We start from the raw sequence: 16,709 nt of genomic DNA, 5'->3' as shown, positions 1-16,709 counted from the left end.
TCTCACATGACTGCTCTTTAAAAAAAAAAAATGACCTGACAAATCAAAATCGGAACTTCAATCTCATCCGATTTTTTTGTGTTATTGGCAACAACACTGCATTTTTTTCCAGTAGGGGAGGTCGTCATAGTTGGTATTAAGGATCATAGAAATGAATGGATGGTTCCCATAAAGATATGAGTACAGGTTGGCCTGTGTGTGTGTGTATGCACACTAAATAGAGTAATAAATCTGTCACGAACATTTTTCAGACTTTGTAATGCAGTTTGCTGATAGCAGTTATTTAAACAATTTATCACGTGAACTGTGGTCTATTTAGATTAGGATATTTAGTGCCCTGCAATCACTGCAGTGCCAGGCTCTCTCGGGTCATTTATAGAGTCCAGCCATCAGCAGACAGCTGGGAGCTTAAGGCACGTTTGACTTTTTTCATTTGTGCAGTTCAGGAGTGAGACTTGCAGTAGTAGCATCTTCATTTTGCACATCTATCTTTTCCCACAGTACTTTCCATTAATGGCTCAGCAGGAGTACAAGGCGCTCAATGACTATCTGTTCGAGTATAAAGGAATGACCTTCCCCATAGGCGAGGATTATACCATTACTCCGGAGTTCATAGACAGCTTAGAGCACTTTGAGATCAGAGACAGCGATGTCTTCCTTGTCACCTTCCCGAAATCTGGTAAGTGTCATGGTCAGCTCGTTGTCTCAGTCTTTGGTGGCCCTTCCCTGTTTGGCCAGCAGACATCGCTGCCCATCCTGTCGGTCTTTGTGTTTCCCCTGGTTACTGTCAGCCACATGGCTTAATGTGTTGAGCATGTGGCTCCTTACAAACCTCTTTCCTCGTGTGTTTGAATCCCACCTCCTCTGTTTTTGTACTTTGTTCCCTAGTGTTTCATTGTATGAGTTTTTCTAGTTCCTGTGTCTTGTGATTTGTATTTGGTTTCTTTGTGCCCAAGTTCTTGCCTGAGTTGAGTTTGTGGGTTCTTTGTTTGTCGTGGTTTTGCTGTTTGATGCAAGTCCTGCCGCCTCCATTTTGTACTTAGTCGTTGTTTGTCCCTTTGCAGATCATTTGGTTTTGTTAGATATTTTATACCCTTTTAGTTTTGACCCCTCATGGTCCTTTATTTTTGTAGTGGTCCCGGTGTGTTTTGTTTTGTTTAATAAACCCCTTCTGTCCCGTGAGCTACTAGTGGGTCGTCCGCACTTCTGTTCTGACCTGCACTGCACTCGCCTGCATGCAAAACCCGCCTGGATTCGTGACCGTAAGATATTTGCACTTTATGAGTTAAGAGCTGATCATTTCAGCTTGTATTCCATTAAAATTTGTAACTCTACTTCTGTGCAAACATTAGTGAAAATATCACTGACTTTATGTGTCGATACAGTGTCAGTAATTTTGTTCCCCAAGGTATAAACATTAATATACCCCCAATGGCACAAAAATGTTCCTGCGTCCACTTCTGTACCTTAAATACACTTGCCTACAGCTAGTGTACAATTGGCAGACCCTTGAGGGTACAGTCCCTGTGACAAGTAACCCTCAAACGTAAAAATTAGTACTTTTTTTCTGACAGTGTATCAATCGCTAAACTTAAAATACATGATTGTGACTTTTGTGCTAATTCAAAGTGACAGTATTTACTTAGCTGTAACCTCTGGACTTTGTTCTGCGGGGGGCAGACACAGGGACAGACCGGTCACCAGGCATGTGCTATTTGATTGGGGCCCAGTAGCCAAAACCTTAACAGTATTCTTCAAAATCCCCCAAAACTGCCAATACCGCTGGAGGAATCTGCACGTGGTGTGGACCATGTGACCTGATGAATTCCTGCCTCCTGTACATCTTCCTGACTCTCTCACTTTCCATGTTCGTCCCTTTCTATGACTCACTTTCGAAGTATGATATGATCCTCAGATGAATATGACACATTTCTGACACGCTGTTTGATTCTGCCTCATTGCTAATAATCAGGCTAGCTTAACTATTAAACATGCATCCGGTACTTTCCAATGTGAGCATTTCCATGCCCTTAACCTTCAGGCATTTACAAGTTTCTGAATCTCAAGAAGTTAAACATTTCCTTTTAAAGCTTCTCCAAAGCTTTAAACTTCAACCAGGACCCACTCAAGGCACAAGCAAACTAAGCAGCTGTTTAGGGCCCAGTGGCCACCAGGGCCCCCCCCATCTGACTAGCCTGTCAGAATGGGAAGGAAAATGACAATTAGGTTACTCAAATACTGCTTAGGGTCCTGAAACGGGTTGCGCTGACCATGCCGCCCTCACCTCCCCACCACCATTTAATTATTTTGAATAAAGTGTTTCTACCGTTGGATGACTACATACACAGCAAGTGACAGTGTCGAACTGACATTTTTAGAAGTGATGGCGAAACCAGTGTGGGCCTGGAATGGACATCTGTGCTGGTCTCCCAGTATTTGTCTCAGCCTGTCACCCCTCTCTCCCGCTCCCCCACCATCTGACCCCTTCATATCACCATCACCTGCAGGTACTGTGTGGACCCAGCGCATAATTACCCTGCTCTTTAACGACACCTTTCCGGACGATGTGGACAAGTTCACGTACTTCCGCATGCCTTGGCTGGAATTCGTACAAAAGAGTATGGATTACAACAGCCGCCCGTCCCCTAGACTCTTCTGTTCCCACCTCCAGGAGCAAGTGGTTCCTAGAGGCTTGTGTAACAAAAAGGTCAAGGTGAGATTTCCAGATGTGCTAATACTGGACATAGAGGGAAAAAAACATCTCATCAGTTAATGGATGGTAAACTCCAGGCCCAATAACCGGTGTAACATTTCCCGCTATATCCAGCTGATAATTCAGATAAAGGCGGGAGTGTTGGAGGGGACATGGATGCCCAGGCAGATTCCGGGGGGGCCCAGCCCTATAACAGGGGTCCGAAAATATACCTTTGGGGCCCAGTCAGTAAATTGAGGGTCAATGTGGCATTTTGTAAGGGGTCCAGGAATTCTAGCTAAGCCTCTGAGTACAGGACTTTGTAAAGCAAATAAATATGATGTTACACAGGGCTGTAAACTTTAGGCTGTATGTCCCACAGTGCTGATGAGTGAAATGTGGTCATGCTTCATATAACACTGGAAAATTTATCATCACCCCCCTCCACACAAATGAATGAGCCCATGCAAAACTAAAGCACAAAAGAGATTAACAATTGTCTTTCACATTTCTATACAATGCTGTATGACACTGTGTAACCTGCTGCATGACATTGCATATGCCAACCGTATCCATTTCTCTCAGGTCATTTATGTTACCAGGAATCCCAAAGACATCATGGCTTCCTACTTCCACTTCTCCAAGATAATGATCAAGCTGGAACAACAGAAAGACATGGACCAAATGATGAACAGATTTCTCCGTGGATGGAGTGAGTGCTGCTCGGGGCCTTGTGATGATGCTCTTGATGTTCCTGGCTATGGTTCTTCCTGGTCTGGTTCTGACATTATGGACGAGCATCAGACATGTGTCCATTGTTCTGTAGGGCCCTGAGGGTTAGGATATTGTGTTCATCATCAGAAGGTCGCCAGTTCAAATCCTATATACATAATCTTTATTACTGCTCTTCCTAGTGATTGGTGGTTCCTGGTTTGACCATGTTAAGGGCTGGTACAAGAACAGAGACAAGTACAACATCCTGTTCTTAAGCTATGAGGAGATGATCAAGGTGAGGAAAGGGGGCATGGTGCTCTGTTAAAGGATTTTTTTAAATTTATGTGTATATGTCCGTTTTTTAAATCGGTACATAGTATATATGTATGATGACCTTAACCCAGTCATTTCCAGATGTGTCCAAGGCCATTGATCCTCATCTTCTCTAACATGGTGCTACGTTTGTTGTATGCGGTTGAGGTAACGGCAGAGAAACAGGCTACTAGCCCCAGGTGGACTATTTTTGTTTGCATGTCAGCACACTTGTATGTCTCCTACAGGATCTAAGGTCCAACGTTGTGAAGATCAGCGAGTTCTTGGGGAAGAACTTGTCCGATGCCGCCATCGACAGGGTGGTGGAAATATCCACCTTTAAGAACATGAAGGATGACATCAAAGCCAACTACGAGTCAATGCCTACTGATATCATGGACATAGCCAAGGGGAAGTTTATCCGCAAAGGTGAGGAAACAGCTGTGTATTTTGATAAATCTGTTGTTAAATGACTCATCTATGGTGATGCACCTTTCCTAACGGTAAAGTGTTTATGTAATCTTAGGGAGTTACAACTCTCTGAAAATATTAGCCATAACCACAGAACCCGATACAGGGTTATCAGGTCTCCAAAGGTCTGATTTTCCTTTCTGCTTATTTGTTTCTTTGTTGTTTAATACATTTAATTGAATTATTTTCCTTGTCCTGTGAAGTCAGTGAAAAATATGGCTTCCAGTTAAAGGTGACAGACCTTTTTTTAATGTCAGCAGAGATGTATTTACTTAGGTGACATTTCTATCCAAATGAATTTACAGTTTTGATACATTTCTATCATGTTTTACTGGAGCAATTAAGCTTTCACGCTTTGCTTTTTGCCCGCTTGGGGACTTTGACCACTAACCTTAAAGGTACGTACTGTACGTCGTCTTTGTCTGATGCTCTAACGGGCTGGTGCTATGCAGTACTGCTCCGGACGCCAAACTGCCTGTGTTTTTGTGATCTAGGTACGATTGGGGACTGGAAAAATTTACTGACAGTGGCACAGAATGAGAAGTTTGACCAAGTGTTTCAGCAGAAAATGAGTGACGTGCCATTAACCTTCATCTGGGACGTCGATGAGCTGCACGGGTGACAAGCGCACGAAGACACTGTGACTTGAGTCATGAGTTGCGGTCCCACAGAAGATAAAAAGAAATAAAATGGATATAAATGGACTATCACAGATTACACCACCTACTCCCAACACAAAATGTCACCCTAACCACCCAAATTAATATTTCAGATCATTTACATTTACATTTACATTTACAGGATTTGGCAGACGCCCTTAGCCAGAGCGATTTACATAAGTGCTTTGAGACTCTGCAATGAATTTCCAATGCTAGCTCAAGTTTATTGAGATCAGATGTGGGGCAAGTCTCCTTCATCAGTATTATTAGACATGTTCAGAATAACATTACATTGCTCATATTCAGAAACATCTTCCTCATCAGCTGTACCCCCCAGCAAAGGAATACATGCCATATTCAGGGGTCGAACTATCTAAGACTTGGCAGAGCTCTTTTCAAATAAAAAAAACAAATTAATAAATGAATAAAAGTTTTCGGACCTTACTATGACATGTTCAAAGTTTGAATGTTGTAACATCTTCTGTAACACAAAATAGTGCTTCTGATGAAATATCTACTTGGCCTCATTTTGTGGCTTAATACTAGAGTGTAAAGCAGGGTTGTCCAATCTTATCCACAAATGGCCGGTGTGTATCCAGGTTTCTGGGGTAACCTGTAGGTCAGCTGTTCAAACCCACGTGTGAGGATGCTTCAGCCAATCAGTCCTCTAGTTCGTAATGCGACCGACTATCATTCAGAATTTTGCAGTTCGGGAGCATGCTTACGTTTACATACTAACAATACATCTAAGCATTTTGACTCATGGTTAACAAGATGCATATTGTACTTTTCATTTTGGTGGCGCTGACTAATTCATTGGTGGAATTATTTGCATTTGAGACATGAGTTGTTTAGTGTAAGTACAGACAGCTAATCCATAGTACTTTGCGATGTGGATGAATTGTTTTGAGAAATGCTTTTATAGTTTTGAGAACATTAGGTATATTTCAGTCATGCCCGGCTCGTCCGATCCTCATGTGTGCCACGCCCCCTGATTATCCACGTGTGCTTCCCCGATCTTGCCCAGCTGTGTCTTGTTATTTTCGCCCAGTCTTATCTATTTGAGTCCACGTCTTGTCCTGGTTTTTGTCCGTCATTGATGTTAGTAAATGTCAGTGCTATTGTTTGCTCCGTTCTGTCCTGCCCCGTATGAAATCCCCATTTTTGCCGTATTCCGCCTGCCTGCCTGTTCCTTCCTGCCCGCATGCCCGTCACACACCCGCGAATCCTGACAGCACCTTTCAATGAAAAATACAGATGATTAGAAAACAAAGTTCATTTTACTTTCCGTACATCCATCCATTTTCCAAAGCGCTTGCCCTATTCATGGTCGCGGGGGGGTCCAGAGACTATCCTGGTTGGATGGAGCGCCAGCCCATCGCAAGGCGTACTCGCATACCATTCACCACACACACACAACTATGGGCAATGTGGCAGCTCCAATTAGCTTTGGCATGTCTTTGGGACTGTGGGGGGGGGATACTGGAGTACACAGAGAGAACCCCACGACAACAAGGAGAACATGCAAACTCCATACACGGAACCCTTCAGATATTTCTAAACAAAAAGTATATTTTTAATTATTTTGTGTTACGTTGCTAAGGCATGTTTACTTCGTAAGACAGAACAGAATAGGGCAAAATCGCACGTGTGCAGACTGATTCAAGAAGGCATTAGGTAGCTATTAGAGTTGAGCCGTATACTCGGCTGAAACGAGTATCCGGTACAGATAAAGCACTTTTGACGAGTACGAGTATCATACGAGTAATACGAGTCAATATCTGTGCTCGGATTGAATAAAAATTCTCATTGGGTAGCTGACTGTGTCTGCGTTCTGTGATAGACTAGTCACAGCGCCCCTCCCCTACACACATACAGATTTATTGTGTTGCTGTGTCCCGCTCTGCTCACTCACAGACAGAACACTGAGAAGAGAATGGCGCTCTCTCTCTCTCAGGTTCGCGGGTTTTTTTCCGTTAACGTTTAGGGTTTCTTCAGCTTCAGGTTTGTTTTTTTACTTTGTTTTGTAGTACCTACTTATTAACCAGTAGAGTTTTGGTAAACGTGGGGTTTGTTCAGACGTGGTGCTTTTTTTTTTTTTTTTTTTTTTTAAAAAAAAAAGATCCTCTTATACAAACCTTAAAGATTATTGTTTTCTTTGCAAGATTATTATCCTTCCTTGTGTTAATGTAAAAGAGTAAAACATAAATCCAGTTTAAGTTTGACTACTTACTACTATAATAACACTTAACAAGAAACACGTGGAGCTGTTAGCGTCCAACCAAAGCCCTGTAAGTGACAACGTCTCTGGACAATGTTTACATTTGGCTTAAGTTACCTAGCTAATGAAGAAATTCTGCTTTATGGAAAACTTTAGGTTAAACTTTAAAGTAATCATGCTTGGGCTGTTTGGGCTTTTGTAGTTCAGGGTTTAAGTGCCCTCTAGTGGGCAATGGTAGACTTAAGCGGTGTGCCTATCTTCCTTTACCGGTCCGCCGCGACGAGCCCTGAAGGTAAGACGTTTTGCGTTGAGCTCCATGTAGAGTATTCTTAAGCAAATCAGTTCTGTTTGTAATAGGTGTTATTTATATCAGTGAGATACTCTGTTCCCTGGATGTACTTGCGATTATTTACTTCTGTCAATTGAACTAGAGAGGTGCTTATTTTATGATCGACAAGTCCGTTAGCTAGCTGTAGCTTGGCAGAAGAGCAGTTATTGAATTCGTCTTATAGTTTATTCCAGGACGTCCAGTGAGCATTTGGAGGCTTTGAGGGAACGTTAGTGATAAGTTTTTAAAGGTGTCAGGACACTTTATAGTGAAGCTTAAATTGTTCTTTGACAGTGGCCTGCGTTTAACTGCAAAATCACAAATTAAAAGGTGACGTCACTGGAGGTCCTCATGTCAAGTGTAATGTAAAAATTAATGAGGGTCATAGAAATTTCCTGGAAAAATGTCCTGAATAGAGTGGGAACCCTGTAATGGTTATGGCTAGAGTTTACAGTTTTCACAAAGGATGCTTTGTGTTTCAGTTTCTCTTTATTTTGCAAAGCGAACATGGTTGTCAAGTAATGGCATCGACTTCGGATAGGGCGGTTAGCATGTATGCAATTCTGATTCAAGATTCGCTTTGTCATGTATAGAGTACATTGATACAATGAAAGAGTTACAATGGAGTTCTTACTGCATTTTTTCCTTACAGAGTTTATTTTGCTACTACAACGTTTGGGTAACATGTAAGGACATATAGCAAAACAGTAACTGTATCAAGCAAAGGTGTAACGGTAAAATCACGGTTTAGTACGTGTCCCGGTCATGGTTTGGTACGTTTTTGGTACAGCGGGGGTAAAAGAAAATACATGAATTGCTTTTTTTCTTTATTAAACAGTGGTTTACTGAACAAAGTATGATTATCATTCTTAAAGTCTGTCAGTACTGCTGCAACCTACCAAAAAAGAACTAAAATTTACTTAAAAATAAATATTCTCTCAAGTAAATAAAAATAAATATCCTTTAAGATGCACATTTAGAAAATTAACTGTACCCAATGTGTACTGTGTTCACATCAGCAGGTTTCAGCTTCACATTAGAACTGTGCAGCACAATTATTAAAAAAATACAAAGAATGACAAAATGATTATCAAACATGGTGCAAGCATTTTAAAAATACCCGCGCTGTACTTGTATTCACAGTAACAACTTCCAGCTTCGCATTAGGACGGACGGACGGATACGTAGCGGCACTTCATCCGCACCTTTCCAAATGTTTAGGGGAAACACACAAACATACAAAGGTTCTGCATTTGTTGCATTGGTTTAGTACATATGTGTAATGCACCGAAAGACACCACCAGGACATCCGCGCTGCACAGTATGGAGGCCCCCAGCTTCACCAGGACGTCTCTCCCCAACAGGTTGACTGGGACCGTGGGCGAGATCACGAACGGATGCAGGAAGGTCTGTTTTCCAATCGAAACCTTCACTGGTTTCGTCACTGGCCGTCTCTGTTCCTCCCCGGAGAAGCCCACGACGGTCACTGGAGGTGGACACCTGATCGCCTTTCGGAACCATGTTCAGAGTGGAATATGTGGCTCCAGTGTCCACCAGAAATGGCAGTTCTTTGTCCATGACCACGAGGGACAGTATCGGATCTGCCTCTCCTCTGTCCCGGGCCTCTCTTGGGGTGTGTCATTGGGGGACGGAGAAATCTTCCCACTCCCCGCCATCCAGAGCCGGGTATTGGCCTACTGTCTGGGCTGCGGCTTGTGGGTCGGGGGCCATCATGTGTCCCTTGGTGGGGCCCTCACGGCCTCTGCTCCTCATCGGGCTGGGTGCAGGGCAGTCTCTGGCCCAGTGCCCGAAGTTCCCACACCGGTAGCAGGCGTCTCCCCCGGCTGTCCTCTCTGCGGAGTGCCCCTTCCCCAACCTCGGCCCCCCGATCCCCGACCCGGACCACCTCGTCCTCCGCCCCAATTGGGTGCCCACCTGCCGTATTGGCAGAGCGGAGCGGGGTACGTTCTTCCCCACTGGCCTGGTGTGGGTTGTGGGGGTGGGCCCCCTGTGGTCGCCTCTGCCACCATCTACTTCCCAGCCCCCCTCTTTTTTATTCTCGTTGTTCTTCTGCCTAGCCTCCCCCACCTGCAACTTCAGCAATTGGGTTTGGAGCTCTTTAAGGTCACTCTCCTCCTTATCCCGCTGTAGGTGGTGTATCACATGCCTATCCCACATGTGGGAGTCCATGCCTCGTAAGTCTGGATTGTCCAGGATTGCAGCCCGCACCCCCTCCGGAACCCCCTCCATTACAGCCTGCCGGAACCATTCTCGCTGCACCCCGGGCCTCTAACCCAACACAATAAACTCAGAATTCAGGGTCCCTGACCCCAGGCCTCTAACCCGGTAATTTGTAGAATTTGGGGGTCCTGAATTCCCTGGGACTCTAACCCACTGTTTCTAACCCCGTTGGCGAATAGTGGGGCTGCCACACCAAGGGACTCCAACCCACCATCCCGGGACTCCAACCCAGCTTTAATAATCTTTTACCCAACCTTATCCGCCACCTCAAATTTACCAACGACCCTGATGGACACTTCTGACTACTCATTGGCTGCAGTTGCCTCATGTCACACTGTCCCGATGAATCAGATAATTGTGACGAAGGCGTTCCAGAACTATGTAGCGAACAGCGCGTGTATAAATTCTGAGGCGCAGTTCCCGAGTTCAATTCATCTCCTCATACCACTGTCTTTACTTATCATTTCAGCACAAAAATGTGCAGGAAAGTAAAGAGCCTGGCACGTGGAGGTGTTTTTTGAAAAGGGGGGCATATCAGACAGTATCTGCTTCAGCATATACAAAAGCAAATCAACCTGCTTCTTTGTTGAACTTGTCTACGATATTAATAAGGAGCCCAATGAATCTGGCCAGGCATTGCTGCAAAGCATTATGGAAAATGTTCTCCGCCTGGACCTTAGCCTCGCTCATGGTGAGGTACCATGCACCCCTGAGGTGCAGGATATTTTCTGCAGCCCAGCCACAGCAGCTGCGACAGGTACTGCATCACCTGCGGATCGCACACCTTTCAACAGAGTGATTAGCATATGCCCATGGCCCAAGCTCAAGAAGAAGGTAATGGAAAGTGGTAAAAAGACCTGTATACTCATCCTGCATTATTGTTTTCAGGTGGTGCAGACGGTGAAGGAGACCCCCTGCCTAAAAAGAGCGGTTATAGCAGCAGATTTGAAGAATCAAGTCTTGGTTCTCCCTCCGCAGGATCCGCAACATGTTCACCAAGGAACTGGGCTTAGTTTTAAGGAGTTAAAATGCTGTGGGACATATTAGTTTCCAAGTGAACAGGAGTTATTATGCTTCAGGTAACACTAGTCTGATGGTTGTTGTTGGCTCTGTTCACCACAGAATTACAAGCAAAGAAAAGGTTCATGTCCAACCCCAAGTCAAGAGTGGCTCATACCACCCGAATAAGCTTAGGCAACCACAACCGAGTCGTCCTCTCGCAGCCTTTTTGCAGGCCATTTTCTCTGCTGCTCTTCTGGGATGTAAATATCCCCCTATTACTGTGAAGGAACAGGAACTGTGGCTACCATGTATTGTAAATAAAATGTACTTTACTTCAAATGTACTTTCAACAAAATCTTGCACCCTGCTGTATTGTTGTCTGGTGATGGCCAATTGCTCACCTCGATCCCCAGTACCTGCTCACAACTTGCAAAGTTGTTGTGCACCTGTCATGCCCGGCTCGTCCGATCCTCATGTGTGCCACGCCCCCTGATTATCCACGTGTGCTTCCCCGATCTTGCCCAGCTGTGTCGCCCAGTCTTATCTATTTGAGTCCACGTCTTGCCCTGGTTTTTGTCCGTCATTGATGTTAGTAAATGTAAGTGATATTGTTTTGCTCCGTTCTGTCCTGCCCCTTATGAAATCCCCATTTTTGCCGTATTCCGCCTGCCTGCCTGTTCCTTCCTGCCCGCTTGCCCGTCACACACCCGCGAATCCTCACAGCACCTTTCAATGAAAAATACAGATGATTAGAAAACAAAGTTCATATTATTTTTATAGTGTAAAATACCTACCCATATTTCCTATCATTGAGGGTTCCTACACTTTTTCAAAGCCAACAAAGATGTTGTATTTAATGATCCCGCTTTACCTGTCAGATTTAAACTTTTTTGATGTTAAAAATCAATCCTGCATGATTAATCTCTATTGTCTAACACAATTCATGTGTGTGTGTGTCTGTAACCTTTATTATTACAAATTTTCTGTGAGTGCTCTGTATTTGTGCTATGAATTACCTTGATCAACTCGTCTTTCCCTGCTGTCTCTGCCATTTCTGCCAGTCTGTCTAACCTCCTCATATTCTTTTTCAGACTTTTCCGTATAACACCTCTCAGGCTGGGAGAGAGAGCTGTGGCTAGCTTGTGGTAAAGATGAGCACTGAATTTCAACTCCATGTGTATTTGATGGCCCTGTAAGGTCTGTCAGTAAAGAGCTCAGAGGGGATATTCCATCCATCCATTTACCAAAACCGCTCACCCTTCAGATGAGATATTTCTAAACAAAAGGTATAATTTTAATTATTTTGTGCTACGTTGTTAAGGCATGTTTACTTCGTAAGACAGAGCACAATGGGGCAAAATCATATGTGTGCAGACTGATTCAAGAAGGCATTAGGTAGCTATGTTAAAAAAAAATCTACTTTTATAGATTTTTAAGGCACTATATTCATTGGAACCATCTTAGAAAGCTTTCAACAGTAAAAAAAATATTTTTCTAGGCCAAATATTAATGGTTTTATGAATTTTTAATTAGTGAAAAATAGCCATTGATTCGGTAATTGAACAACAATAGAAACTAGTACTTCACTTTGTGATCTGATTCTTGGACGCTTCACTTCAAAATGCTCTAACTTGCTTAATTCTTATCCAGATCGCACAACTGAGGTACCATTGGGCAGCTTATGAATGACAAGAGAGAGTATTTTCACATTGTATTAACCCAAATTAACCCCTTCCTTTCTAATGACAGTATGATTTGAGAGAATCTTCAAGGTTGATGAGGCCTTGAGCAGATGGTTACCACACAAGGATACTACTCTATATCCATGAAATTCCATGCTTCTTTGTTAACCTTTAAAGATTGGAAAGAAATCACATTTTAGACATTTGATCGAGATCTAAACTATAATTCTGGGTGAGGTAAATAATGTTGCGGTTAAACTAATATTAAATGTCCTTGGGGTGCTTTATTTCTGCCTGGATGCTTGGCCTTTTTCCAGGATTTTCGTCCGCTATGATGGATTCGCTGATCGGACCACCAGTCATTTCGGTGCCTAAAAAAGTACCTTCTGGACATGTATTTTTCATGAAACTTTGTCAGTGTATAGTTTAAACATAGTATAAAATGTCAACTTACCTTAGGATGGTGTCATAAACACCGTTCGAGAGTTGGAACCGGCCGAATACGAGACAAATTTTCAGCACGTGCGAATCAATGGAAATTGTTGACGGATGTGAAAAATTCGAAAATGAGGTTGTAGATGGAGATTCCCTGGAAAATCCGCCTCAAACAACTAATAGAAAGCATGCTTTCTCGGAGACACTCATAGGCAAGACCCAACCACGTTAGCAGACTACCTAGAGAAAATCGCGCCCGCTGAACGCGGTGATTGTAACATAGCTACGTAGATTAGGACAAAACGCGTTTGTGCCAGAATCGTATATAATGCGCATTTGACTAAAATAAATTACTAATAAGCGAAGTGTGGTCCATCATTATTCTGTTCAGAGTTATTTATATGATTGTCAGATTTTAAGAGTGCTGGACCAAAGTACTAGAGTTAAGCCTATTCCAAGTCTAGTGCGTGTACTTCACAAGACAAGCATAACAATTACAACACGTAGCCTAGATATATTGAAAGCAGGCATACCTGTTGGAGCCGTTCTATTACAAATTTCTTTTTTTTTCGTAATCCTTCTCAAGATGGCGAGAAACACTCCGTGCACTCACCAAGACTCCTTCGATCTCAATGCTGGTCCTGTAAGTCGCAGCGATGTGAAGCAACTCCTTCGCCACATCGATGAATCCTTAATTGTCTTTCTATATAATGATGGAAAAAAAGGTCTCAAGTCTTGCCCCCACATGCGAGCCATCATGTTGCTGAGCCTGATCTTCACAATTTCTGGAACTTTTCGCTTCACAAAACTAGTTATTTTTGGCTGCACTTCATTACCAAGCGATCTGCTGCTACAAGTGCGTCTCTGCTTCCGATCGTCCACAAAGCAGTGCATATTTGACTATGACTTTGCACATATTACAAGCAGCGTAGGGAGTTGGTACTCCATCGCACCATAGTCTTACAAACTTTTTTAAAATTGCGGGCTTCTCCAAGAGATCCGTAAAAGTCATGCAGGGATAATAAACTCCGACTCCGCGTTGCGACGCCGTTTTCTCTGACTCCATGTTTCTTACTTACTGGCGCCGGCCGTTACCCACAGGTCACGCGCTAGTCAGGTGACCGTTTCCATTCGATCATGGATATTTATCATAGTTGTTTATGTCTTATAGATTATGCATTCAACCAATATAGCAAACAGGAGAAGGTTTTAAAAAGACAGCGTCGCTATTTACTTAGTTTTATTAATAATCTCAAAGTACAGCATAGGCTAGCTATTTCGAACAATTTTCAAATTACCGTGCTTGTATAAATTAAATTGCTGAACCGTGTATTATTCAAATACGCTATAATACAATACAGTATCACTACATAAATAATCAATTGTATTAACAGGGCATCTTCATGACGCTGCATTGCCTCAAAGCGCTAATTATAGTTTCGCTGCTGCATCTCGGTGACTACCCAGATAGCAAAAATCATTTGGCCCAGATCTGGCCCAGATCCTTCCTAAGTTCTGGGCCAGATCTGCACAACGGACTTGGGCCGGTGTCCTTTGGCACAACGGGCCAATACCGGCGCGGATCCGGTTTTCTTTACCTGGACCAGAACTGGGCCAGCTCCAGACCAGATGAGGATTCTTTTATAGTGATTTGGCCCAAATCTGGGCCAAATGTGGACCAGTTCTGTAGTGAATCTGGTCCACATTTGGGACAGATCAGGGCAAGTCTGGTCCAGATCCGTATTGAATCTGGACCAGCTCATTTCGTGGATTTTATAAATACTTAATATTACTAGTAAAGCAAGTAGTAGCATACATTTGCTGAATGTCAAGCTAATTTTATTATGCCACTAATTCAAATTAGTAACTAAATCACCACTAGGAACTAGATGCTTGAGGAACAAACTCCTTTACGACAATAAAGTGGCAATTCTGGGAATTTAGCAACATGACAGCACCACCTTGTTAAAATACATTTATATTTCAGATTGGAAACGTAGCATTTCTGGCATTATGAAATATGACTCAAGAAATTTGAACATTTGAAATTTATTACAAACAAAACTATACAAAATTACAATGGTTTTACATAAACATTTTGTTTCCCAACGTAGTGCTTAATCCCCAAGAGGCATCTGCAAACAAAAAGACCAAGAAAAAAAGCTGTTAGTTGAATATTAAAGATTTCAGCCAAAAACAATAAAATTTCAGGGCTTCTTAAGTTTCAAAAAGTTAAATTTAAGACTAAGATCTCTTTAGACCTCTTTGGAGACATTTCACATTCATACTGGCAAAAAAGTACAAAGGCTATGAAACAAAAGTGATCTGAAGTTTTAATCAAATTTGATTTATAGGTGACATGAGGGAGAGGTGGGTGATTAACCGATGTTCAATCATTTCAGGTAAATGAAGTTTTGATGTCGTCCAGCTCCTGTTTCTAAAAGGGTTTACACGGGTCCTTAAGTCTTAAAATATCTTATTTTTATAGTTCTTAAATGTATTGATCATGTCTTACGAACATGCTTTTTAATGTTATGTAAACTTTACCTCTATAATGTTGCATTAAATGACGTGACACCTGTGAGCTAATTCAGGCAGCCACACCTGAATCCTGCACTGTGCACTGCATTCACATGGCACTTCCTCTCACTGAAACATAAAACATCAAAGCTCATTAACCATGGCAGCCAGGTAGAGCACTGGTGTTGCTTTGTCACCCGGGCCCAAGATAACGGTGCATTTTGCTGGTCCACAATACAATTTACGGTAGGCTAAAGTTTCGCTCAGTGTCAAGTGGCTGCATGACCCAGCTACAGACAGCCGTTTAGGAAATACATTTTGTATGGTTATACTGTAATATTATATCTTGCCATACAAATGTGCTGCAGCTGCATTCAGGGAGCACTGTTATTGTAGCAGGGTATGACATTAAATGCTAAATGTCCTTTTCCTTTTGGAGGTCAGCACCTATTGCTCAGAATATGATTCCACATACTTACTGTACTATGTTGTGAACACGAGTCAAGTCTAAGTCTCAGAATAACCAAGACAACCCAAGTTACATTTTTAAAATTGAACCAAGTGCAAAAATCAAAGCTAAAAAAACACACACTGCCATAATGCTTCTTCCATAGAAATTTCACCTCAGTTGATGCCTCTTTGGCTCTTGCACGTTCTTTCCGGCCACCTCCACGGTCAGACGCCAGGTTAAACCAACGGATGGTGTAAGAATCGACCTCACTATCTGCTACACCGGAGGAAGACTGGTTCTTCCTTACAGCTCCTGTTGAGAGAAAACATGCAACACTTGAGAAGCATCCCCAAAACCCCAAGCTAATAAGGCCTTGATTGAAAGCTCTGGTGTGATGTAGATCAGGTAAGGAAAAAACAGCTATGTCAGTGATTAAAATATAAATTTTAATTGATCAAAATTGATCACATGATGCGCAACTTGAGGAAATACTACACATGATGAATTACTACATGCTGTGCCTTTCTGTTTGCAAGGACAGAGTTAGAGGTTTATGGACTCGGGTTGTTTTGCTCTCCAGGGCTAATTCTTTTGGCAATGAGTTGGTTCACTATATTTTACCTGTACAGAAACTCTGTATAGAAATAGAAACTCTCAACCATCAGTCAACTCAAAGACATGCATAACCTAATGCTGAGACAAAACAGAGCTGCCCAAGAAACATTTATAGCCAATTGTCCAATTATTTGAGTTCTTGCAATGTTGAAATGTTTAAAAGAAATACTAACTTGCATAGTTAAAAAAAACTGTTTTAAAAAAGTAGCATCTTTGCCCCATGTACCATGAAATTCACATCTTTTATAACAGTCCTGCAAGAAAGGTGTCTAATACCCAGCTTCTCTGTATATACCATACTTACTGATCAACAGACTTCTTGTATGCATTTCTTTAAAGCACTTTTTCCCATTAACTCCTTTCCAG

At 42.5% G+C, this 16,709-nt stretch overlaps 1 protein-coding gene across 1 annotated transcript; it reads left to right on the top strand.

The window, feature by feature from the left end:
• Nucleotides 1-347: 347 nt before the first annotated feature.
• LOC125743050 (amine sulfotransferase-like) lies at nucleotides 348-5,292 on the top strand. Its single transcript, XM_049015655.1, has 7 exons — nucleotides 348-413; nucleotides 502-679; nucleotides 2,508-2,713; nucleotides 3,278-3,404; nucleotides 3,607-3,701; nucleotides 3,967-4,147; nucleotides 4,684-5,292. The coding sequence occupies exons 2-7, from the start codon at nucleotides 514-516 to the stop codon at nucleotides 4,809-4,811; spliced, it is 903 nt and encodes a 300-aa protein (XP_048871612.1). The 5' UTR covers nucleotides 348-413; nucleotides 502-513; the 3' UTR covers nucleotides 4,812-5,292.
• Nucleotides 5,293-16,709: the final 11,417 nt, after the last annotated feature.

This window comes from Brienomyrus brachyistius, chromosome 5 (genome assembly GCF_023856365.1).
Source record: "Brienomyrus brachyistius isolate T26 chromosome 5, BBRACH_0.4, whole genome shotgun sequence".
NCBI lineage: Eukaryota > Metazoa > Chordata > Actinopteri > Osteoglossiformes > Mormyridae > Brienomyrus > Brienomyrus brachyistius.
Note: the sequence above shows the minus strand (reverse complement) of the source record. Positions and strands in the feature narration are given on the sequence as shown.